Here is a 24,577-nt window from a genome sequence, read left to right as displayed (position 1 = left end):
CCGACCCCTGCAGCCCCACCCCTCTACCCCCCACCCCCCCTCCACCCCCCACCACAGAGGTGGCACGCGCGGCTGCCGGGGCTCTTTCCTACACTTGATTCCTTCTTCAGAAATAGCTAATAATGACAAACGATTTAAGGAAAGCACGGTTTCCTGCTGTACAGAGAGGCTACTTCTGCGGAGGTTAATTTGGAGGAGCTGTGCTTCCAGGGAAGGGAGGGGAGAGCCGCAGCCCCCAGAGCAGCCCTGACTCCTCCACAGAGAGCAGGAAGGGGTGAGGGGTGGGGAGCAGAGGACCCAACAGCCTCACAAAGGCCACCCCACTTCGCGATCCCAGCCGTCAGGCCCCGCTGTGCTCACACGGCAGCTGAGGCAGGGAGGGAAGAGGTTAGGGACTCAGCCGTGTGGCGCCAACAGTTTACCTCTCCTCCACTGAAGTCAGATTGTCAATCTCAGTCATCACTTCAGCGATTTCATATTTCAGCCTCTGCCAAAAAAGCAGACAGACATTTGGGGGTGGGGCTCTTTCCCGTCCCCTCCTAGACTCGAGATACTTTAGCCTCCCAGACACAAGCTTCCCTGAGGCCTCACGTGGACGTCCTGGGGACGGAAAAATCCGTACTTTCCACCCAGTCCAAGCGGCCCCAACTCAGGAGAAAGCACAATCATCATCTGCCCACCTGTTGCCAGAACAAGCTCGGAGGGGCCAACCGGGCAGATTCTAGAGAGTGTGTGTGTGTGTGTGTGTGTGTGTGTAAAACACAACAAAGGGAAGCAGTGCGGCCTTCGCTCACTCACTGCGGCTGTTCAGCTCCTCCTCCCCAGCCTCCGGCCACCCTCCCTGCCTTCTTCACGGCCACGGTCTTCCTCTCCTCTCGGGAAGACCAGGGCAAAGGTGTGAGGCCCGTATCGGGGCCCGAACCACCAGTCTGTGCGCGAGACAGAGCGGCAGGGACAGAGCCCAGGAGGCGCGGGCAGAACGCACCTGGGGCTCGGATACGCCGAGAACACCAGACGGGACAGGCTCCCCTGCGCCCCCGCACGGCTCCACCGCTTCCTGGCTGTGGGACCCTCGGCAACGCTCTTACCCTCTCGGGGCCTCAGTGCTCTCAACTCAAAGGTGAGGTCACTAGCTACCTGAGCCTCCACGGGCACCATTATTGCTAATGTCCAAACAGGACCACGAACCTTAAAATACATTCGTATTCTTCAACCAAAGCACCCATTCTGGGAAACAGTGATTTTTACACGAATGAAGGGTAACCTTACAAGAAAACGTTCCACAAATTACCTTTCAAACACAAAGACACTTTTATTAAGACACTATTGTTTTGTTCACCAGGGAAGTTCAGACCTCAAATGCGGGCTCCTAGGAAGGAGGTGCTGTCTGGACAAGGCTGGTCTTGCAGCAAGTGGCCAATGAGACCACGTTCATTCTGACGTGACAAAGATTCGGGAGCTTCTCAAAGAAGAGCCACACAGCTGACTAACTTTCCCACAGAAGCCCCAGCTGCAAGCAGTGCTGGTCTCCCGAATAATTTCCACCACGGGCTGACCCTGAGGTTGTGGTTTGGCGCCTCTGCTTCTCCTGGGGGGCCCCCGGCGCGCCGGGCCCAAGGACACAGCCGTGGTGAGTACGGCGTTTGCCCGTGTTCTGCCATTCTGCTCCCACCAGCGAGTCGGCGCTCGGGGGTCCGCACGCCAGAAATGGGATGGCAGGTTCTGGGTGCTAGGGATTTGGGCCAACGAATAGGGCCTTCTTCCACTTGAGAGAGCCACCCGTTTGGGGACTGCTGCCGTTGTCGACAAGTGCCCTCACTGTGGACTCCAGCTCTGTGGCCGCACGGCCTGGTGAGCTGAGCACAATCTGCTTTACCAACTACGGTAACCCTTTCACTCCCTTCAGGTGTTAGGATACAGACATACGAGATGCCCAGTTTTTACCTTTTCATGAATTATTTTAGTAATTATTTTACCTAAAAGCAAAAACTAGTGATTATTTTACCTAAAAGCAAAAACTAAGGGGAGTTTTTGGGGTTTTTTTACCTCAATGTCATCAATAAGTTCCTTTTTTCTTCGACGAATGTCTAAAAGTTCTTCTCTCTCTTCTAATGAGAGGTCTTCGGGCACTGGAAGAAAAAAAACAAAATCAAACAATTAAACTACTACCAGTCTGGAGCCCACGTTGGCAACATCTAGCGAGGTTGAAGACGGCACATCAACACGTCGGCAGGTCTGTAGGTAGGCATCTAGCCCCAAAAGAACCTAGCACGTAGACCCCGTGTAAGATATTCATAGCAGCCTTGTTTGTAATAGGAAAATCACCCAAATATCCTCTAATAATGAATAAATGGTGGTATATTTATAAAACAATCCCACGCAACAATAAAACATGGCTGAACTCAGTCTATCAATACAGGTGAGCAGCTCAGAACAGAAAAGGTAAAGCAGACTGGAGACTATATGGCCGTTTGTGAAGGCTGAAAATCAAGCACACACTTTGGAGGTGAGACGTGCATGTACGTACAGAACATAAGCGCACTAAAGTTCTGGACGGTGGTTCCTCCAGAGAAGGCTGGATGGCAGGAAACACATGCCAGAACGACTCAGGGAAGTGTCAGTGCGGTGGGGGGAGGGTAGCCAGTACATGGGTAACTGAACGTCTGTATTATTATTATTGACAGAGAGTTGTTAATAACATCCTCTTATAATGACTAACCTCCCCCATTCCTACCATGTCTGTACTCTTTTCTTTGATTAATTGTGCTGCAACTGGTATTTCATCAAGCTTTTCGAAGATGATTTGATTTTTAATACTCCTCAATTGTGCATTTAATTCCTACTTCATTAATTTCTTTAAAGAAACAAAAGATGGAGAATCTGATCAAAAAGCAAGAGAGCACGCAGAGATTCTAGAAATGAGGAGAATACAGTCATGGCGCAGGGGTAGACACATTGATGGACGCACCAGAAGACTAGCCAGGAAAGTCCCCCCAGACAGACAGAAGCTTGCTTTATAACAGAGCTGACACCACAGCTCAAAAAGACAGGGTGGACGCGTCGGTAAATGACACGTGCTGTGTGATACATCAGTTATCCTTGAGCACAAATTGAGGCCGAATCCCTGTTTATCATACGTATTTTCAACCAACTTCAAGTGGAACAAAGGCTTAAATACAAAGGCAACACCACAATTTTTAGAATAGGGGAGAACTTGTTTACAACTTCAGAGTAGGAAAGGATTTCTTAAACAAGATAGGAAAAAATGTAAATCACAAACAAAAATATCAATAAATTCACCATTAAAATTAAGACCCTTTGGTCACCAAAATTCCACACCATGAAGTAAAGAGCTAAGCCAAACACCATCCAAGGGTTGGTATCCAGAATACAGAACTCTTACAAAGAAGGGGGAAAGAATTTAAAACCAAGGTTAGTAAATGGGCAAAAGACTTGGACACAAAATTGAAAAGGAATCTATCAATGGACATGTGAAAAGACATCAACTCTCTTAATCATCGGGGAAATGCAAATTCAAATCTCAGGGAGAGACCTCTACTAACATGGTGGTAAAGCTCACTGAAACTATAGTAAGGAGATTTCTTAAAACTCAAAAACCCATGAGGACAAAGATAATGGGGGGGGGGGGGGAGAGAGAACAACATGTTTTGAAGCTAGAAGACCGATTGGACCAGCAGTGACTCGCTTAACTAAGGTGAGCAAGAAGAATCTTATGCCAACAGGGTGGGGGCGGGGGGGTGGGGCAGACCAAGGCATAACCTGACTCCTCGGGCGTCCAAGGGCTTGGGAACTGGTCAGGTCAGTCTGGGGGCGGGCTGAGAAGAGGAGTGAGCTCATGAGAGGACTGGATGAGGCTGTGTGAGAGCTATGGGACCCCTTCATCTCCTCCAGCTCCACAGAAGACTCTAGACAGAGTCAGGGGGCCCAGGGGTCACACACACATGAGAGCGCACCACACCAAAGACCAGGGATGTGCTCTGGGCTGACACCCCGTCACCACCACCACCCATCTTCTCCCCATGGGGCTCCCAGACAACTGGCAACCACCCTTTACCCACCAGCACCATCCTGGACTAGAGGTAGGAGGATCTTCTCTGCAGAATCAGACCAGCTTTAGATGCAAAGAGACTGATTGGGGGGTGGGGGGCTGTCCACCAGCAACCAGCACACCTAGATCACCCCACAGAGAAACCGGTCAACGAGGCCTCCTGACACACTCAGAGTTCCCAGAAACCTCTAGCCTTGCACTCTCCTGAGATAAGCCTCTAACATGCAAAACAGATACCAGAACAGACACAAAGAGGTCAAAGTGGTTACACCTTGGGGAGCAAGACATGTGGGAAGCCAGGGACATGCTCATCTCCCCCACTACGGCCCTGCGGAACCACTGACTGATGCATACATACCTGAGAAATGTAAAAACCTGAATACATGCATGTCACAATCACCCAACGGCGGGGGGTGGGGGGTGATGGAGTAAGGGGTAGAGAGAGAGAAAGAGAGAGAAAACAAGTCTGCTCTGAGTGGAAACCAGCATGGCCACTTTGGAAAACCATTTGGTTCCTATGGAAGATGTGCCTAAGCAATGGACCAGTGATTTTACTCCTGGGTGTATACATACTAAATTCTTGAGCACTGCAACAGAAGATACGATAATGTCAAAGAAGCACACTTTGTAGAAGAAAAAGGAGAGAAGGATGGGAAGATATGTTGTACATTTAGGCAAGAGACTCCCGAACCACAGTAAAAATAAATCACATACAAACACAAACAAATGGATCATCTCAGGAAAATAATATGGGAGAGGAACGCTTTCTATCAATTTCAAAAAAAAAATTATAAACAGTATGTTGTTTGGGTATACAAATATATACATAGTAACAATAAAGACAATCACTGGAATGATAAATAGGGAATTCACGATAATATTTACTTCTTAGGAGGAAAGAAAGGGGATACACAGGATACTTCGAAAGGAGAATGCTCCAAAGGAATGCTCTTTCGTGAACAAATACTCACCTTGCTATCAAATAAAGATTTAATTTTTAAATCTTTAATGAAAACATTTTTTAAAAGCTAGGCAGAGCTCCTGGCCCTTGAGTGTACGTCCAGACTACGTTCTTCCACAAAGTAGTTACAACTCTGAGAATTTAGATAAAGCAGAGAAAGATCTTTTTTCATACAGGACGACACCTAGTGTATTTCAGCTCAGAAAATTCAATGCGATTGAGTCATTAAAACCAACAGCCAAGGGCAAAGAAGGAAAAAAGCTGGCCAGATCCCCCTCCCTAAATAAGCCACAGAGATTTCTTATTTTCAGTTTTCTTCTGCTGAGCTGTCCAGGTCGAGAGAGGAAAACAAGACTCTTCAAGGTGAGGGCTGTCATGCCATCATCAACAGACATTTTCGTTTCTTTTCAGAGAGTCCACCTCCGGCCCCTCCCTCCGACCCAGCAGATGAGGAAGGCTGGCCGCGAGCATGGAGTGACGGCCGGGGAATGCATCCCCACACCAGGCTGACCTGCTGCTAGATCCTCAAGCTTCAACCCATACCCTTTAACTCTCCTTCACTGATGCGCATCTATCTTTTCCTGTCCCATTAAGGCCCCAAGGAGTTAAACAAATCAAGTACTGACCATTTACTTTACCAGTGCTTCCGACCAGATTTTGCCAGTCTAAAAGAAAAAAACATTTCATAAGGTGGGATAAGGTGTAGAATAAGGTTCTTTTTTTTTTTTTTTTTTTTTAAGATTTTATTTATTTATTTGAGAGAGAGAGAATGAGAGACAGAGAGCATGAGAGGAAGGAGGGTCAGAGGGAGAAGCAGACTCCCGGCCGAGCAGGGAGCCCGATGCGGAACTCGATCCTGGGACTCCAGGATCATGACCTGAGCCGAAGGCAGCCGCTCAACCAACTGAGCCACCCAGGCGCCCTAGAATAAGGTTCTTATTCTTATAGCTTCACACTGTCGCACTTAAGGGCTGAAATGATACTATGTCTATACTTCTGCCAAAAAAAAAAAAAAGAATTGAGTAAACGAGAACAATCGTTAAGCCTATTTGATGGACACAGGGGTAGTCATCATCTATTTCATATTCTAAGGGTTTGAAATCTGTCATAGTAGAGAGTAAAAAAGAAAAGTTTCTAGTATTCACTGGCCAGTAGTATCTCTTACGGTCGTACCTACTAGGGCATTTGGCTGAAGTATTAATAGGAAATCGTGGGATGCTCCCTGGTGTACTACAAAGAATAAATAAATAAGAGGAACAGAAATATGTGACAAAATACTAGACCGATCTCTGCCCAGGTTCTGTGACTTAAATATCTCACTATCCTATTCCTTTCTCTTGACACCCAGGATGTGCAGTGAAAACCAACATTCAGCTGTGGCTCCAGCTGCTGGGAGAAGTTCTAGCAGCATCTCTCTGCATCCGAAATAACTCTGCAGTCACATAATCTGCTGACCTGCAGGTGCTTTCACACATGCACGCACCACACTAAGAATGGGATAAGCGGTGTGCAGAGCAGGCATCCTTAATTATCAAGACCTTTTCTCACAGCAACGCACCCAGGGAAGGCAGTATAGAGTTTGGGTCCGCTGCCTGACATTACCATCATTTTGTCCCGTTGACACTGTTAGGTAGGATGAAACAGAAAAGTCTCACGGTTGATTTTTTTCTCCCCCCTCCTCAGAAAGCTGGTCCTACTTAATTGAAAACCTAATACATGGATATGGTTACACACACACACACACACACACACACTGCACACATAAAAGGACACATGATAAAACCTTTTTCCTTCCAACCTCAGTAAAGCCTGTCTCCTAAAAAAAACAAAAAACAAATTAGGGACGCCTGGGTGGCTCAGGTGGTTAAGTGTCTGCCTTCGGCTCAGGTCATGATCCCAGGGTCCTGGGATCGAGTCCTACATCGAGCTCCTTGCTCAGCGGGAAGTCTGCTTCTCCCTCTCCCTCTGCCACTCCCCCTGCTTGTGCTCTCTCGCTCTCTCTCTGACAAATAAGTAAAATCTTAAAAAAAAAAAAATTAATTGGAAATTACTGGTAAGATTCAGTGAAATCACTTCACAGTTGAATGCCCCTATTGTGAGTTTCCAAATGGAATCCCGACTTTCCAGAGACAGGCTTGAGCAAGGCCCTTCATCACCCCGGACTCAGTTCTTCCCCCACAGAATGACAGGGAGGCAGGATGAGCGCAATTGCTGGATTATCACTGCAAGTTCTAAAGCAGAATCAGTCTATTTAGCCACAAAGGAGCAGGTCTGGTTTCAACAAATGTAAGTATTTTCACAAAGGAAAGGCAATGGGGAAAGAAGTCAAAAATTCCCCATTTTAGTACAAAAATGATCCAGTGACATTTCCTCGGGAGGATCAGGAGCAAATTCAGGGGATTCAGGCTAGGTTCTGACCTCGCTCAAGCTCTCGCCTACACAGATGGAGATCAGCAAAACCACGGGTGGTGAGGTCTATGTTTTGGGTTCAGGACTGTATGAATTTAATTCAAGTACATAAGTGAGATCTTCTGCTTCCAGCCCAGTTGGAGTAACAGGGACTAGACTTACATCCTGCCTAAAATGGCTATGCAAAGAACCTAGACCCAGTTCTATACCCTGCAAAATATCTTCCAAAAACGAAGGGGAGGGGTGCCCGGGTGGCTCAGTCAGTTAAGTGTCCAGCTCTTGATTTCAGCTCAGGTCATGATCTCATGGTTGTGAGATCAAGCCCAGAGTTGGACTCTGCACTGGGTGTGGAGCCTGCTTACGATTCTCTCTCTCCAGGGCACCTGGGTGGGCCAGTTAGGCAGTCGGCTCTTGATTTCAGCTTGGGTCATGATCTCAGGATCCTGGGATTGAGTCCCATGTCAGGCTCTGCGCTCAGTGTGGGGAGTCTGCTTGAGATTCTCTCTCTCCCTCTGCCCCCTTCCCCCAATCACACTCACTCTCTAAAAATAAATTATTTTTTTAAAAGATTTTATTTATTTGACAGAGACACATCAAGAGAGGGAAAACAAGCAGGGGGAGTGGGAAAGGGAGAAGCAGGCTCCCCGCTGAGCAGGGAGCCTGATGCGGGGCTCGATCCCAGGACCCTGGGATCATGACCTGAGCCGAAGGCAGATGCTTAACAACCAAGCCACCCAGGCGCCCCAAAATAAATAAATTTTTTAAAAAAAATTATCTCCCTCTCCCTCCGCCCCTCTTGCCTCCCTCACTATTAAAAAAAAAGAAGGGAAACAAAGACATTTTCAGACATACAAACTTCAAAGAATTCATCACTATGTGATCTGCGCCATAAGAAATGCGAAAGTCCTTCAGGCAGGGGAAAAAAAAAAAACTATAGCAGATGAAAATCTGAATCTCCATAAAAGAATACAGAGTACTATTAACGGTAACTATGTGAGTAAATATTGTTCCCCCATGATGTGAGTCTCTTTAAAAGATTTACTGTTACTGTTAAAAGCAAAAATAATGACAAATGTGTTAGGTTAATAACATCTGTAAGAGTAAAACAGCACAAAGCCTGGGAGGGGAGAAATCGAAGTATAGTGATTTAAGGTTCTCATCATAGATGTAAAGTGGCATACTATCATTTGATGGTAGACTGATGAATTAAAGCTATATACTATCTTAAAATCACCACTATTTAAAAACTACGAAAATAACCCACTGAAATAGAGTACGCAGTGTTACATCAAGAAATTCAGAATCATTACTTTATTTACCGTATTTAATAACATCTAAGATCCCATCAAGTGTAAGATGAATCCTCCATTTCAGAGATGTTAAAATGTGGAAAATTTACAAACTGGAATCAATGAAAAATGGAAGATTATCACACATTAAAATATAAGCAGATGGTATTCCAAAATTAAGTATTTTCTAATTTTCAAATCATATTAATAATCCAGTTATCTAACAGATTCCAATCTACTAAGAAACTGCAACTTGGTTTACTGCTATAAATATCTAAGGACTCTCTTGCAAACTTGACACACACAGACCATCTTCCATAAAGTCAATCAGTGGCTCTCCAACTTCTTCCAGGGGACAATGGTCCCCAAGTATGAACCACAGCCAGAAACCCTATGTTTTAATCACAATATGTCAAATGTGATATCTAACAAATTGCCCATTGCACAAAAGTTTGGTAATAGTCGATAAAATAGAATTCAAATAATCACATGCAGCTAACTCACAACCCCACATTTTTGGCTACCCAGTCCTAATTTGAAAGTGATATCACTTACCCTTAAATTTTACCTTGATTACTAATCAATACTAACTTTTTTGTTATAATTTGGGTTTTCTGTTGTTTTGGTTTTGGTTTTTAGAGTTTTGGTCTGCTCAGAGATAGATCAGTTCCACGGGGCACACGGAACACTGGCAGAGCAAGGGCTTGGCAACTGGTCCTGCTGACTCATTAAATAAGAATTCTGTATAAATTGTGGTTTAACCCACATAGAAATAATACCTACCTCGTAACACTAAAAGAACAGGTTAAGTTAGCACGAGTTCCTAGCTACTACTGAAGTGACGAGAATCATACAAAGAACAGAAACGAAGGCTGTCGGCTCCCAGCTGAAATGCCACCACATGCATGGACCCAGACTAGAGATGTCCATCAACTGCCAGCCAACTCACAGAATGGTGGCACAAAATAAACCAGTGTCATTTTAAGCCGTTTACTTTGGAATACTTTGTTATGTTACACAGCAATAAATGATTTACAGTATACATAAATGAAATTTACAATATACATAAATTCACAATATACATAAATGAAAAAAGGACCAAGTTTAAAAACACGGACTCAAAAAATTCCAACTAAATATTCTCTACAAGAGGCCCATGCAAAACAAAAGAATACCTAACGACTGAAGGTGAGAGGGCAGAGTGCTTTGCCAGACAAACCCTTACCAAAGTTAAGTTGCTCCCACGACAGTAACATAGGAAATCAAAGACAGTCACTAGATAATGACATACTGTTCATTTAATTACATGACTAACAAGACTGAATTTGTATGCCACTAACAAAATAGGCTCAAAATACATAAAGTAGAAACATTCAATTACATGACTAACAAGACTGAATTTGTATGCCACTAACAAAACAGGCTCAAAATACATAAAGTAGAAACATATATGTAAAAATAGCATTTTTCCCAAAAGTAAAACAAAAGGAAAGATACAGATTTGACAAACACAATTCACAAGCTTGCACTAATGGACATAATGTATTTCAACAATTTTAAGATGCACATTCTTTTTCACATTTTAACATCTTTGAAATCAACCGTGACGTATACAGGCCACTGCCTTATCTGTGAATACGATTATTATTGTTAGAGGCATAACTGAACTCGACGTTTCTGTCACACACACAATTTAAGAACCATCTGATGAAGGGTTATTGCTTGGTTATTGCTTCAAACTTTTTACTGATACCTTCTGGTAAAATCACCAAAGTCACAGCATAAAAACTTACAGAATTTGAAAAATCCCAAAGGCAACAAAGAAGTGCTCTTCTGAGAGACGCTGCGTCACCCACGCCTTCAGCTGTACAGAGGACAGCGCTGCGCAGAAAAACACAAATACTCTCCACTGAGTGATTCTGAAGAGCGGGACTCTGTGAAGAAGTTTTGGAAATACCCTGACCAACTTACTTTGGTCATATTTTACTTTTTATATGAATGCACAATGGAAAAGTTTATAAAAAATGTTTAAATAGGTTTAAAGCACCCTTTCAATCAGTATAAATGAAAAATTCTAAGTGATAAGAAATCATGAAGTCTGGTTAAATTGGCAGCTTTTTTATTCTTAGTGGCATATAAAATAATGATGCATCTTACAACTGATGGAGACAGAGATTCAATCAGATCCCCATACCCGACAGCTGGGTGAAACACACTCTTTTCGAGGGCATGTGGCACATTCGTGCAAAGTGACAGCATAGCGCATTAAAAAAGGTCAGTAAATCTCCTAGGGCTGGTGCGGTGGATACAACCTCAGCAGGTACCGTACTATGAAACAGAGATTATTAACAAACTCAAAATTACACTCCCAGACTCTTACATTTAGTTTGCTAAGGATGAATGAGGCTGTACCCAGATTCTCAGGAGCTCCTCCTCCCACCTTATTCCTGGCTGGCCAGCAAGGATGTGAATGCCGAGGATTTTTCTGGAACAGCATTCTCGTGCTCAGGCTCCAGCTCCCTGGGAATTGAGAATTCAGCAGCTTCCTGATTCAGCCTCTGAGGGCTCATCGCAGCTGGGGATATACCCAGAACCAGTGGTTCCAGGGGTCACCAGGGAGCCATTCCTTTGGTGACTGCATTCTGGAGACCCAGGCCAGAGCCCAGGGCTATGGCAAGTACCCAATTCTCTGGATTATGCCCTCCCTTCCTGCTCCAAATACTCAGCGTGCTTTAGGCTTCTTGCACAAAACTCTTACTGAAAAAAAAAAAACTGGTATCATGAAGAGCACATTCTCTGACCACAGAATAATTCCGTTAGAAAGAGTAACCAAACAGTGACTAGAAAAAAAATTTGTTTGGAAATTGAGAAGCACCATTCTAAAGAATGCATTGGTCCAAGAAGATATAAAGTGACAAAACTCTGAGGTGAGAATAATGAAGAAAATATCAGTGTCGGTGTGTTAATAAACCATGGAGTCACAACTGAAAATGCTTATTTTAGAAAAAAGTTAAGCTGAAAATAAGCTAAGCATTCACCTCCAGAGATGAGAAAAATCCCAAGTGTTTAAACCTAAAGGAGAAAATAATACAGAGAAGAAATTCATTCAAAAAGTGCCATGAAGCCACTTTGGCAGCTCTTCAAAAAATAAAACACAAAGTTCACATACAACCCTACAGTCCCTCTCCGGGGTATTTACCAAGAGAACCGGGACGCAGGTCCACACAAACCGACTGTGGATGTTCACAGCAGCCTTGGGCACCACAACCACGAAGTAGAAACAACCCGAATGTCAGTCTCGAGATGAACGGATCAACACAGTGTGGCCTATCGACACAATGGAGTATTATTCAGCCACAAAAAGGAACGAAGCGCTGGTCCATGCTTGAAAACATTACGCCGAGTAAAAGCAGCCAGCCACAAAGGACTACACACTGTAGGACTCCATTTATCAGACGGGTCCAGAACAGGCCAAGAACAGACAAATGAATCTGTGGTGACAGAAATCGGAAGAACGGCTAATCTGGAAAGCAGAGGAAGGTCCTGAATGAGGAAGGGCACAGAAGAGCCTTGTGCGGTACTGCAAACGTTCTAGATCCTGACCCAGCTGGTAGTTACACAGACGTGGACACACGTATATGTGTAAAACACCTTGACTTCTGTGCACACTTAACATCTGAGCAGTGTATTTACTGCCCCTGAAAGTCTACTTACGGGTAAGTAATCTTTTTTTTTTTAATTTTTTAAAAGATTTTATTTCAGAGAGAGAGTGTGTGTGTGAAAGAGAGTAGGGGGAAGAGCAGAGGGGGAGGGAGAGAGAACATCTCAAGCAGACTCCCCACTGAGCACGGAGCCTAATGCAGGGCTCGATCCCAGGACCCTGAGATCACGACCTGAGCCAAAATCAAGAATCTAAGAATCAGACGCTTAGCCAACTCAGCCACCCAGGCGCCCCAAGTGGTCTCTTTTAGTCCTCAATAAAGAGAAGGAATGGGGCGCCTGGGTGGCTCAGTCCTTAAGCGTCTGCCTTCAGCTCAGGTCATGATCCCTGGGTCCCGGGATCGAGCCCCACATCGGGCTCCCCGCTCGGCAGGGAGTCTGCTTCTCCCTCTCCCACTCCCGCTGCTTGTGTTCCCTCTCTCGCTGTGTCTCTCTCTGTCAAATAAATAAAATCTTTTAAAAAAAAGAGAGAAGGAAGAATACATTTCCTGCAAAAGACACGAAAATGACACCGTAAGAAGCTGCCGCTCACTCCCAGAACCGATGCTCATCCACCTAGGATGACCTAAAGACAATCTGGCCTGAGGTACAAACAGGCCTCAGATGGTCTCATGGCCACGTCTGCCTCACATCCTGTGGCTGTTATTCTTCCAAAGTCCCCTCCCACCTTAGATCTGCATATCTATCACTGAATGAGGCAGGTAAGAATGTTTGCACAATACAAAGATAACAGATAAAATCAGCCATACACTGAGATTAGAGCAGTCCCGGCAAGTTTTTACGTTAACTGCTCTGTCTTGCACTCACATGGTACTGCCCTCCCTGCCAGATCACCTCTGCCTCCATATATAAACCCGCTCCAACCACGAACATGCCAACCCAGAGCTGTCACTGTTTGGTGACCCCCAAGGAAGGATGGCAGAGGTAAAGGACAATTTATTCTCTGACTCCATCCGGCAAAACTACACAGAAGAGCCGACGACTCAGCCGGCTCTCTGGAATCTTTATCTGAATCCACGGCCTCCGGCTCATCTTCTATCACAGTTCCTTACACATGGTCTGCTGGCCTCCTCCGTCAGTAACACCTGGAAGGGTCTAAAATAGGGTTCCGATCACATGCCTATCGGATCAGAACCTCTGGGTATGAGGCCTAGGGCTCCGCATGTTAACAAACTTCCCCAACGATTCTGTTGAACCCTGGAATTTGAGAACCCCTGCTAAAAAGGTGGCTACAAACATGTCAGTCCTGAACTCAAATCATGAGCACAACGTATTAAGTACAGAGGCGACCTGATACAGTCCTTAGGAGCCCGACTACCTGTCTCAAAGCTGGTCCCGGTCTCCTACCAGCTGTGACCACTACAGGCAACTTACCTAACCTCTCTGTGCCTCGGTTTCCTTGCCTATAAATAGGATACTATTTATCACCATGTAAAAAAGCTAATCAAAATCGAATTCTCTTCTTGAATGTTATTTGAAATTTGCAAATACTGAATCCTAAAACAAATCAAATAAGCATTTACAGATCTTAAAATATACACATTTTTACTCAATCGTGAAAAATTAATAATGAACAATGACACTTTCTCTCCTGCATAACTGAACGATAGAGCAAAATAAACATTTGAACATCAAGCCTGTTTAATTGTTGCCCCCCACCCCCAGCCAGAAGGTTCAGGGCAGGGTAGAAGGTGGAGGGGGCAGTTTCACAAAGAGGCACAAATAAAAATCACGTGAAAACAGCTTGGCAGTTCTGCAGAGCTAAACATAGGCTTATAATACAATCCCGCAATCACTATTCACCCAAATGAGCTGAAAACTTATGCCCACATAAAAACCTGCACACATGGGTTTACAGCAGCTTTAGTCATAGTTGCCAAAACCTAGAAGCAAACAAGATGTCCTTCAGCAGGTGAAGAGATAAATTGTGGCACAACAGACAAGAGAATGTTATTTGGCACTAAAAAGAACTATCAAGCCAAAAGACATGGCGGAACCTGAATGCATGTTAGTAAGTGAAAGAAGCTTGTCTAAAAAGGCTGCATAGCCTGTGATTCCAACTACATGATGTTCTAGAAAAGGCAAAACTACGGAGCCAGTAAAAGGATCGATGGCTGCTAGGGGTTAGGGAGACAAGGGAAGGAATGAATAGGTGAGCACAGGGGATTTTTAGGGTGGTAAATGTATTGTGTATGATACTGTCATGGTGGATACATGTCATTATGTGTTTGGCAAAACCCAGAGAACTACACAGAACGAAGAGCAGAAGCCTACTGTAAACTATGGGCTTTAGGTAATAAGCATGTATCAATACTGGCTCGTCAATCGTTACAAATGTACACACTAATGTATGATGCTAATAATAGGGAAACCTGATATGGAGAGGAGCTTCTGGGAATTCCACAGCACCTGAAAGATCTACTGCTTCCTTCTTATGGAACCTGAAGTATGCATAAGGTTGGTAAGACTTCCCACGGTCACATCAAATTACCACTAACAATAAAAACTGATTCCGTCCCAATGCGGCCACTACTCACCTTCACTCTGTGAGGCTTGTGCCTCCTGAGCTCTAGACAAGAGCTGCCCACACTATTAGTGTAGAGAAAATAGCATTTCGTCTTGGTTTTTTTAAAAAAAATTTTAAGTAACCTACACCTAACGTGGGGTTCAAACTCACAACTCCGAGATGAGAGTCATATGCCCTTCTGACTGAGCCAGCCAGGTGCCCCTTTATCTTTATTTATTTATTTTTTTAAGATTTTATTTATTTGCTTGAGAGAGAGAGTGAAAGAGAGCACAAGAGGGAGGAGGGTCAGAGGGAGAAGCAGACTCCCTGCTGAGCAGGGAGCCCGACCGTGGGACTTGGTCCCGGGACTCCAGGATCACGACCTGAGCCGAAGGCAGTCGCTTAACCAACTGAGCCACCCAGGCGCCCCCTTTATCTTTATTTTGATCAGCTTTGGACAGAAGAGTGAATTTCTCTGAGGAGGAAAAAAAAAAAAAAAAAAACAGAAAAAAAATTTTAAAACCCATCATACACAAAACTAGAGTTGTTTTGCATGTGAAGAAAGTGGGATGGGACGCCCCCTCTTCCTTTGAGGGGGATTATATCTGTTACTTCTCAAGTGTTTTGGAAAGAGTAATGATAGGGTTTTAGAGAACACCACTTCCAATGTGGGGCACCTGAGTCAACAAAGAAAATCCCAGAGGGATGCGCATGACCACAAAGTTCTCCATGAACTCTAATGAGCCAAGAGCAGAAGATGCTTCACAGTTGAAAGGGGCACTCAACAGTTGAGAAGAGAACAAAGAATTCCCCCAAAACAAATGAGGCCAAAGAGGACATGCTGGAAAAAGTGTTGTTTGTTTTTATTTTTTAATGACTGAAAACTTCCCAAATTTGCCAAAAAAACAAAAAAACCCAAAAGCCTACAAATTCAAGAAGGTGAGCAAACTCCAAATAGCATAAGCCACCCAGGAGTCCCAGGAGAAAACATTCTAAGTGAAGGAAAACTGAATTTGTCACCAGCAGACCTGCCCTAAAAGAATGGCTAAAGTTCTCTAAACGGAAAGGAGATGATGAAAGAAGGAATCTTGGAATATAGAAAAGAAGGAAGAACAACAGGAATAATAAAAATGTGGGTAAGTACAGTTAACTGTCCTTCTCCAGTTTTCTAAATTATGGTTGAGACAAAAATTAGAATACTGTCTGATGTAGTATGTAGAAGAAATAGCTAAGCAATATAAAGGGAGATAAGGTTTCTCTAGTTCATCTGAACTGGAAAAATGACAACACCAGTAAACTATAATTATATAACTACGCAATTACGGGAGCGTCTGGGTGGCTTGGTCAGTTAAACATCTGCCTTCAGCTCAGGTCGTGATCCCATGATCCTGGGATCGAGCCCTGCATCGGGCTCCCTGCTCAGCGGGGAGTCAATTTCTCCCTCTCCCTCTGCCCCTCCCCTGGCTTATGCCCTCTCTCTCTCAAATAAATAAATAAAATCTGAAATCTTGCCATTTACAATGACGTGGATGGAACTGGAGGGTATTATGCTGAGCGAAATAAGTCAATCAGAGAAAGACATGTATCATATGATCTCACTGATATGAGGAATTCTTAATCTCAGGAAATAAACGGAGGGTTGCTGGAGTGGTGGGGGGGAAGGGATGGGGTGGCTGGGTGATAGACACTGGGGAGGGTATGTGCTATGGTGAGCGCTGTGAGTTGTGTAAGACTGTTCAATCACAGACCTGTACCTCTGAAACAAATAATACATGTTAAGAAAAAAAAAAAAAAACAGAAAAAGATAGCAGGAGGGGAAGAATGAAGGGATGGAAATCGGAGGGGGAGACGAACCATGAGAGACTATGGACTCTGAGAAACAAACTGAGGGTTCGAGAGGGGAGGGGGCGGGGGGATGGGTTAGCCTTGTGATGGGTATTAAAGAGGGCACGTTCTGCATGGAGCACTGGGTGTTACACACAATGAATCATGGAACACTACATCAAAAACTAATGATGTAATGTATGGTGATTAACATAAAATTTAAAAAATAATAAAATGATATATTTTATATATATATACATATATATAGCTTATACACATACATCCATACACACACACCTTGAGCATCCGCAGAAAAAGCTGTACAAAGAGATACACTAAAAGACAATATGTCGGGCGCCTGGGTGGCTCAGTTGGTTAAGCAACTGCTTTCGGCTCAGGTCATGATCCTGGAGTCCCTGGATCGAGTCCCGCATCGGGCTCCCTGCTCAGCAGGGAGCCTGCTTCTCCCTCTGACCCTCCCCCCTCTCATGTGCTCTCTCTCTCTCATTCTCTCTGTCTCAAATAAATAAATAAAATCTTAAAAATAAATAAATAAATAAAATAAAAGACAATATGTCTATGTTGAACTGGAATTCTAAAAAAAGGTTCAAGTAACTCACAGGAAAAAATTCAGAGAAATGAAAAAAAGAGAACAGGAAGGAAGTGAAATGACAGCGTAAGCCCTGATACATCAGTAATCACCTTAAACATAATAGGTCTGAATATATCAATTAAAAGACACAGACTGGCAGATTTTTTAAAAATGACCAAACTATATGCTGGCTACAAGAAAGCCACTTCAAATATGACAATACATGTAAGGCTGAAAGTGAAAGGATGGAAAAAGACAGTTTGTGCAAACCTTAATCAGAAGAAACCAGAAGTGGCTATAAAGATCTTCCTTGACTTACAATGTGTTTACATCCCAATAAACCAACAGTAAGTTGAAGATATCCCAAGTCGAAAGTGCATTTGATACACCTAACCTACTAAAACGTGCTCAGAACACTTACATTAGCCTACCGTTGGTCAAAATCATCTAACACAAGGCCTATTTTGTAATAGAGTGTTAAATATCTCAGGCAATGTATTGCACACTGTATCAAGAGTGAAAAACAGGATGGTTACATGGGTACAGAATGAGTCTCAGTATTTTGGTTGTTTACTCTAGGGATTGCATGGCTGCCACTGCCCAGCAGCGTAACAGAATATCATACTACATATCACTAGCCTGGGAAAAGATCAAAAATTCAAAATTTTGGGCGCCTGGGTGGCTCAGTTGGTTGAGCGACTGCCTTCGGCTCGGGTCATGGTCCCGGAGTCCTGGGATCGAGTCCCACATCGGGCTCCCGGCTCGGCGGGGAGCCTGCTTCTCCCTCTGACCCTCCCCACTCTCATGCTCTCTCTATCTCATTCTCTCTCTCAAATAAATAAATAAAATCTTTAAAAAAAAAAAAAATTCAAAATTTTGAAGTCTGCTTTCTACTGAATGTGTATCACTTTCACATTACCACAAAGTAAGAAAGCAGGTCCAACCATCGTCCGACCATCGAAAGTTAGGGATCGTCTGCGTCAGTATCAGACATTGTAGACTTGAGAGCAAAAAAAATGTCCAGAGCCAGAGACGTACTGATAGAAGGGTCAATCCCAGGTTGGCCTGGTCCATGGGGAAGGGGCACTAAATGCAATCACGCAGTCAGGGGAGATCTGACACAGAGCAGGCAATGGGTGACAGAAGCAAGATGCCAGGCTGCTGGCTTTGCAGATGGAGAAAGAGCAGGAGCCGGAGTTAGAAGAAAGCAAGAAAACAGATTTTCCCCTAGAACTTCCAAAGGGGGCCCAGCCCTGCTGACACCTTTATTCAGCTCAGTGAAACTGCTTTCAGACTTCTGACCTCCAGAAGCGAACGAGAATAAAGATTGGTTGCCTTAAGCCACAGAGACTGTTAGATTAGCTGTAGGAAACAAATACAGATTTCGGTACCTGCAAGCAGGGCACCGTAGCCACAGAAGCCTCAAAATGCAGAAGGAACTTTTGCAGTGAATGATCAAAAAGGCCCAGACTGCCTAAAACAGGGCTGGTAGAAATGCGGGTGTTAACAGACTGTGCTGCGGAGGACTCAGGAGGAAGAGAGGACGTCTGCATCATCGTGGAACACACCACTGGTAGAAAAAAGGACAGCAAACACACTACAGTAGTGAGGGCTCGGTGAGAAAGGAGGTACCAGTGTTTGGAATCCATTACAGATGGGTGCAAAGTGCAGCTGAACGGTTCCTGCGACTGCGTGGAAAGCAGAGCTTGTAAGTAACGCACTTGGATACTGAATGGAGGTGATTTCCAAGCCATCTGCTAGAGGTACGGCCCGGTTTCTTCTTGCTGCTTACAGTAAAATGCAAGAGGGAAGAGAGAAACTGAGGAAAACACTGGGAGGCAAAAAGGAACCAGGACTTGATTTGGGGAAGGAGCTCTAAAAGGAAAGCCCAGGGTGTGGCCAGCTAACGTCTCGCTGGTGCTCGCAAAGAAGAAAGGACAGAATATTCGTTTGCACGGTAGGCTCTTTGGCGACAGTAAGCCTGTCACTCACAGATCCTTTTGACCATCTCAGCAGAAGCCAGGAACAGAGATGGGATTACAGAGCACGATCCACGGAGGACCCTGGCATCTACTGGAGTAAATAAATCCCTGTGACACACAACAGGAGACCCACAGGTTTCTGTGAATGTTATACCCCTAGAAAAACTGCCACCTTGGAATGAAAAAGGAGAGAGAAAATGAGAGAAAGCCGTCAGACTCCCCCAGTTGGGCAGACAGGAACCAGGCTGCTCGAACCAGTCCGTGCTAATAGGCGCTACCCTCAAGAGAAGGGCAAGAGGACACAGAGCGCAAAGACTTGGGGCTGCAAGGTGGGACCTCAAGCCACAGAGGATGACTCCTGGGCCTGGAAACCTCACGGAGCTTGCCGAGGTGGAGTTTGAAACTGCTGGAAACCAGTGACTTTCGCTCCTTTCGTCCTTCTTCCTCTCTTTCCTTCCTTCTCTCCCTCTTGCTCATTTTTCTCCTTTTTGGAATGGGTGTATCTGTAACTGCTATCCTATGCCTGTCCAGGTAAGTTGGTGTTTAACTTTACAGATCCACAGATAGAAATTTCGCCTCAGGAGGGATCATACCCAGAGTCTGACAAGCACCTGGTTGAGATGATGAGATTTGGGACTTTTGAGCTGATGATATTTAGATGAGACTTTCAACTTTGATTTGATGCTGTAATGGGTTGAGACTTCAGGGGATGTCAGGTGTGGGATGAATGTATTTTGCATGTGGGACAGATGTGAATCTTTGGTAGGATGAATAATGCCCCCTCCCCCACATCCAGAACCTAATTTAATATAAATTAAACTAACACAAACAGTAAGATAGACCATATCCTGGTGCACAAAACAAACCTCAAATTTAAAAGAACTGAAATCACAGTGTATTCTCTAATCACAATGGAATCAAATCAGAAATCAGTAACAGAAAGATAACAGGAAAGTCTCCCAATACCAGGAAACTAAACACACTTCTAATTAATCCATGGAATAAACAGGAAATCCCTTGGGAAATTAAAAAAAAAAATACATTGAACTGAATGAAAATGAAAATCTAACACATAAGAATTTGTGGGGCATCACAAAGGCAGGGCTGAGAGGGAAATTTATAGCACGAAAATATTTACATTAGGAAAGAGAAAAGGAATCAAATGACTAATCTAAGTTCCCATCTCAAAAACCAAAAAAGGAAGAGCAAAATATACCTAAAGCAAGCAGAAAGAAATAATAAAGAACGAAGTCAATAAAATTGGAAACAGAAAGTAACAGGTTTAATGTAATTCCTGTCAAAATCCCAGCTAGATGGGGCATCCGGGTGGCTCAGTCAGTTAAGCGTCTGCCTTCGGCTCAGGTCATGATCCCAGGGTCCTGGGATCGAGTCCCACATGGGGCTCCCTGCTCAGCGGGGAGTCTGCTTCTCCCTCTCTCTCTGCTGCTCCCCCTACTCGTGCTCTCTAATAATAAATAATCTTTTTAAAAAATCCCAGCAAGGGCGCCTGGGTGGCTCAGTCGTTAGGCATCTGCCTTCCGCTCGGGTCATGGTCCCAGGGTCCTGGGATTGAGCCCCACGTCGGAATTCCTGCTCAGCGGGAAGCCTGCTTCTCCCTCTCTCGCTCCCCCTGCTTGTGCTCCCTCTCTCGCTGTGTCTCTCTCTGTCAAATAAATAAATAAAATCTTAAAAAAAAAAAAAAAATCCCAGAAAGATTTTCTGTAGATACATATAGTGAAGATTATTCTAAAACTTACATGCCAAGTTGAAGAAAGCTAGAACAATTTTGAAAAAGATTAAATTGGAATAACACTCAGAGAGACCTCCAAAGAGCCACACGCACAGCCAACTGATTTTTGACAAAGGTACAACAGCAATTCCACAGAGGGTGATGGGCTTAGTAACAAATGGGGTTGAAGTAACTGGATCTTCTTGGGCAAAATAATGAACCGTGACCTAACCTTCACACTTTATATAAAAATTAACTCAAAATGGATTACAGATTTAAATGGCAAATATAAAAGTATAAAACTTTTTGAAGGAAACCTAAGAAAATCTTTAGGGAGCTAGAGCTCAGTAAAGAGTTCTTAGACATGACACCAAGAGCTCTAACCATATGAGAGAGTCAATAAACAAACCTCATCAAAACTAAAAAACCTTTGCTCTGCAGAAGACACTGTTAAGAGGATGACAAGGCAGGATACAAACTGGGAGAAGTATCTGTAAGCCACATATCCCATAAAGGACTCACATCTAGAACGTATTAAGGACTCTCAAAACTCAACAGTCAAAGGCAAACAAGCCAATTAGAAAATGGGCAAAGCATAAGAAACACTGCATCGAAGATGATCTACAGATGGCAAATAAGCACATGAAAAGACGTTCAGCATCACTAGTCATTAGAAAAATGCAAATCGAGACCACAATGAGCTATTATTACACATCTATTACAATAGCTAACAGCAGAGCAAGAGAGAATCTGTGGGGAACCTGGATCTCTCACACATTGCTAATGGGGATGCAGAATGGTTAAAAACTCTCTGGCAAACTGTGGCAGTTTCTTACAAAACTAAGCGCACACCTACCAAATGACCCAGCAATATCACTCCTGGACATGTATCCCAGAGAAACTTTAAAATGTTGTCCACAAGAAAACCTACATGCAAATGTTCCTAACAGTTTTACTTATAACATCCCCAAACTGGAAACAACCCAGGAGTCGTATGACAGGGGAGTGAATAAACACGCCGTGGTCCGTCCACACCTTGGGATGTTACTTTGCAATAGTAACATTGCACCAGGTCTTACGGACATTATGCTGAGTGAAGGGGGGGAAAAAAGAAAGCCCAACCTCATAAGGTTACAGACTGTAGGACTCTGACATACCGCTCTTGAAATGACAGAATGACAGAGATGACAAACAGATTAGTCGTCACCTGGCGTTCGGGACGCTCTGGGAGGGAGGACGGCAGGTGCGACAGTAAGTGGGCTAGCAGGACGGAGATGGAGATCTCTGTGGTGACGGAACAGCTCCCGTCTTGATTGCAGTATTGGTTACATGAATCTAGGGGAGCGGTAAGCTGACACACAACTACACACACACATTGCGTCAGTGTCAATGTCCTGATTTTGATACTATATTCAATTACACAAGACGTAACCAACGAGAGGAAATGGGTGACGGGCAAGTAAGACCTTTCTGTACAACTTTCTTTGCAACTTTCTGTGAATCTGTAGTTCAAAATTTACAGTTTCTGAAAGGCATTCATATCACCTAAGGACAAAACTAGGTGTCTTTTATACCGTGATGACCAGAAAGAATGAACTGGGACACTCTGATCTCCAGTCACACAGGTCCTCTGAGCCACCCCGGGGAGACAGAGCAAGCGGAGGGAGAAGCTGCCGGCCCAGGGCAGAGAACTGTGGTCCCACCTGCCAGGGAGCTCATCACAGCCTCCACGGGGGATGGGACCAGGCAGGGTGCGAATAAACACCAGCCAGACTTTCAGGGACAAGAAATGTCAAGGTCCATCTACACTAAGTGAGTAACAGCAAATGTACCACCAAATGGGAACAAGGAGATAACGCCCAACCACTGCCCCTGTGCTGCACCCGGCAAGCGCCCTGCTTTCCTCAGCGACATCCGTCATGACGACCGCCATTGACCTGGAGGATTCACGCAACATTTTAACATCCAGGGAGACAGCAGCCCAGGCAAATGGTCCTATGAAGTGCCTATTCTTAACTTGAGCCAATTCGTTATGTTACACTGTATTTCAGTATAATAAGGAAATGTTCCATATTTCCAGTAATGGTTCTCTTTTATTGGACAACACAGCTAATATGAGAAAAGAACATTTTTTTTAAAAGATTTTATTTATTTATTTGATAGAGCAAGAGAGCACAAGCAGGGGGAACAGTAGAGGGAGAGGGAGAAGCAGGTTCCCCACCAAGCAGGGAGCCCGATGCGGGGCTCGATCCCAGGACCCTGGGATCATGACCTGAGCCGAAGGCAGACGCCTAACCATCTGAGCCACCCAGGCGCCCCAAGAAAAGAACATTTTTTTAAAACTTCCCCAGGGGGCGCCTGGGTGGCTCAGTCAGTGAAGTGTCGGACTCTTGATCTCAGCTCAGGTCTTGATCAAGCCCGCATCTGGCTCCTTGCTCAGCAAGGAATCTGCTTAAGACTCTTTCTCCTGGGGCGCCTGGGTGGCTCAATCTTTAAGCGTCTGCCTTTGGCTCAGGTCATGATCCCGGGTCCTGGGATCAAGCCCCACACTGGGGAGCTTCAGTGGGGAGCCTGCTTCTCCCTCTGCTTGTGCTCACTCCCACTCTAATAAATAAATAAAATCTTTAAAAAAATAAAATAAATTGGGGCACCTGGGTGGCTCAGATGGTTAAGCGTCTGCCTTCGGCTCAGGTCATGATCCCGGGGACCTGGGATCGAGCCCCACATTGGGCTCCTGGCTCAGCGGGAAGTCTGCTTCTCCCTCCCCTCTGCCTCTCCCCCTGCTCATGCTCTCTATATCTGTGTCTCAAATGAATAAATAAAATCTTTAAAAAAATAAATAAATCAGGGCGCCTGGGTGGCTCAGTTGGTTAAGTGACTACCTTCGGCTCAGGTCATGATCCTGGAGTCCCAGGATCGAGTTCCGCATCGGGCTCCCTGCTCGGCAGGGAGCCTGCTTCTCCCTCTGACCCTCCTCCCTCTCATGCTCTCTGTCTCTCATTCTCTCTCTCTCAAATAAATAAAATCTTAAAATAAAAATAAAAAAATAATAAATAAATAAAATAAAATAAATCTTTAAAAAGTTCAGAAAAAGCAGCTACAACCCCACCACACGGAGCTAACCACAGTTAACATTTCAGATTCAGCCTTCCAGAGCACAGTCACATATGTGAAATCAGACAAAAAGGACAAAGAGTGCAAAAACACTTGCTGAAGGGATGGGACTGATGGTCTGATGCTTCAGGTTGGGGGGGGGGGTGTCCCAATGTGCCTCGGTCCCATTTAGTGCCACTTGTTTTCTTAGCATTAGCAGCTCACTCTTATCTTGACCATACAAACCAGCACTTCACAAAACACCATTCTAGGGACGCCTGGGTGGCTCAGTCAGTTAAGCGTGTGCCTTCGGCTCAGGTCATGATCCCAGGGTCCTGGGATCGAGTCCCGCATCAGGCTCCCTGCTCCCTCTCTCTCTGCCTCTGTCTCTCATGAATAAATA

The 24,577-nt window shown here is 44.6% G+C and overlaps 1 protein-coding gene across 1 annotated transcript in view; it reads right to left on the bottom strand.

Annotated features, from left to right (window-relative positions):
* CYTH3 (cytohesin 3) overlaps positions 1–24,577 on the bottom strand; it is an 88,582-nt gene that overhangs the window by 21,761 nt on the left and 42,244 nt on the right. Inside the window, exons 2-3 of the mRNA XM_034988345.1 lie at positions 2,047–2,129; positions 423–487 (exon numbers count right to left, since the gene is read on the bottom strand). Coding sequence (XP_034844236.1) covers positions 423–487; positions 2,047–2,129 — 148 coding nt within the window. The remainder of the gene's footprint in view (positions 1–422; positions 488–2,046; positions 2,130–24,577) is intronic.

The sequence above is a fragment of the Mirounga leonina genome, unplaced genomic scaffold, assembly GCF_011800145.1.
Source record: "Mirounga leonina isolate KUSES-001 unplaced genomic scaffold, KU_Mleo_1.0 Mir_454, whole genome shotgun sequence".
NCBI classification, from domain to species: Eukaryota; Metazoa; Chordata; class Mammalia; order Carnivora; family Phocidae; genus Mirounga; species Mirounga leonina.
Note: the sequence above shows the minus strand (reverse complement) of the source record. Positions and strands in the feature narration are given on the sequence as shown.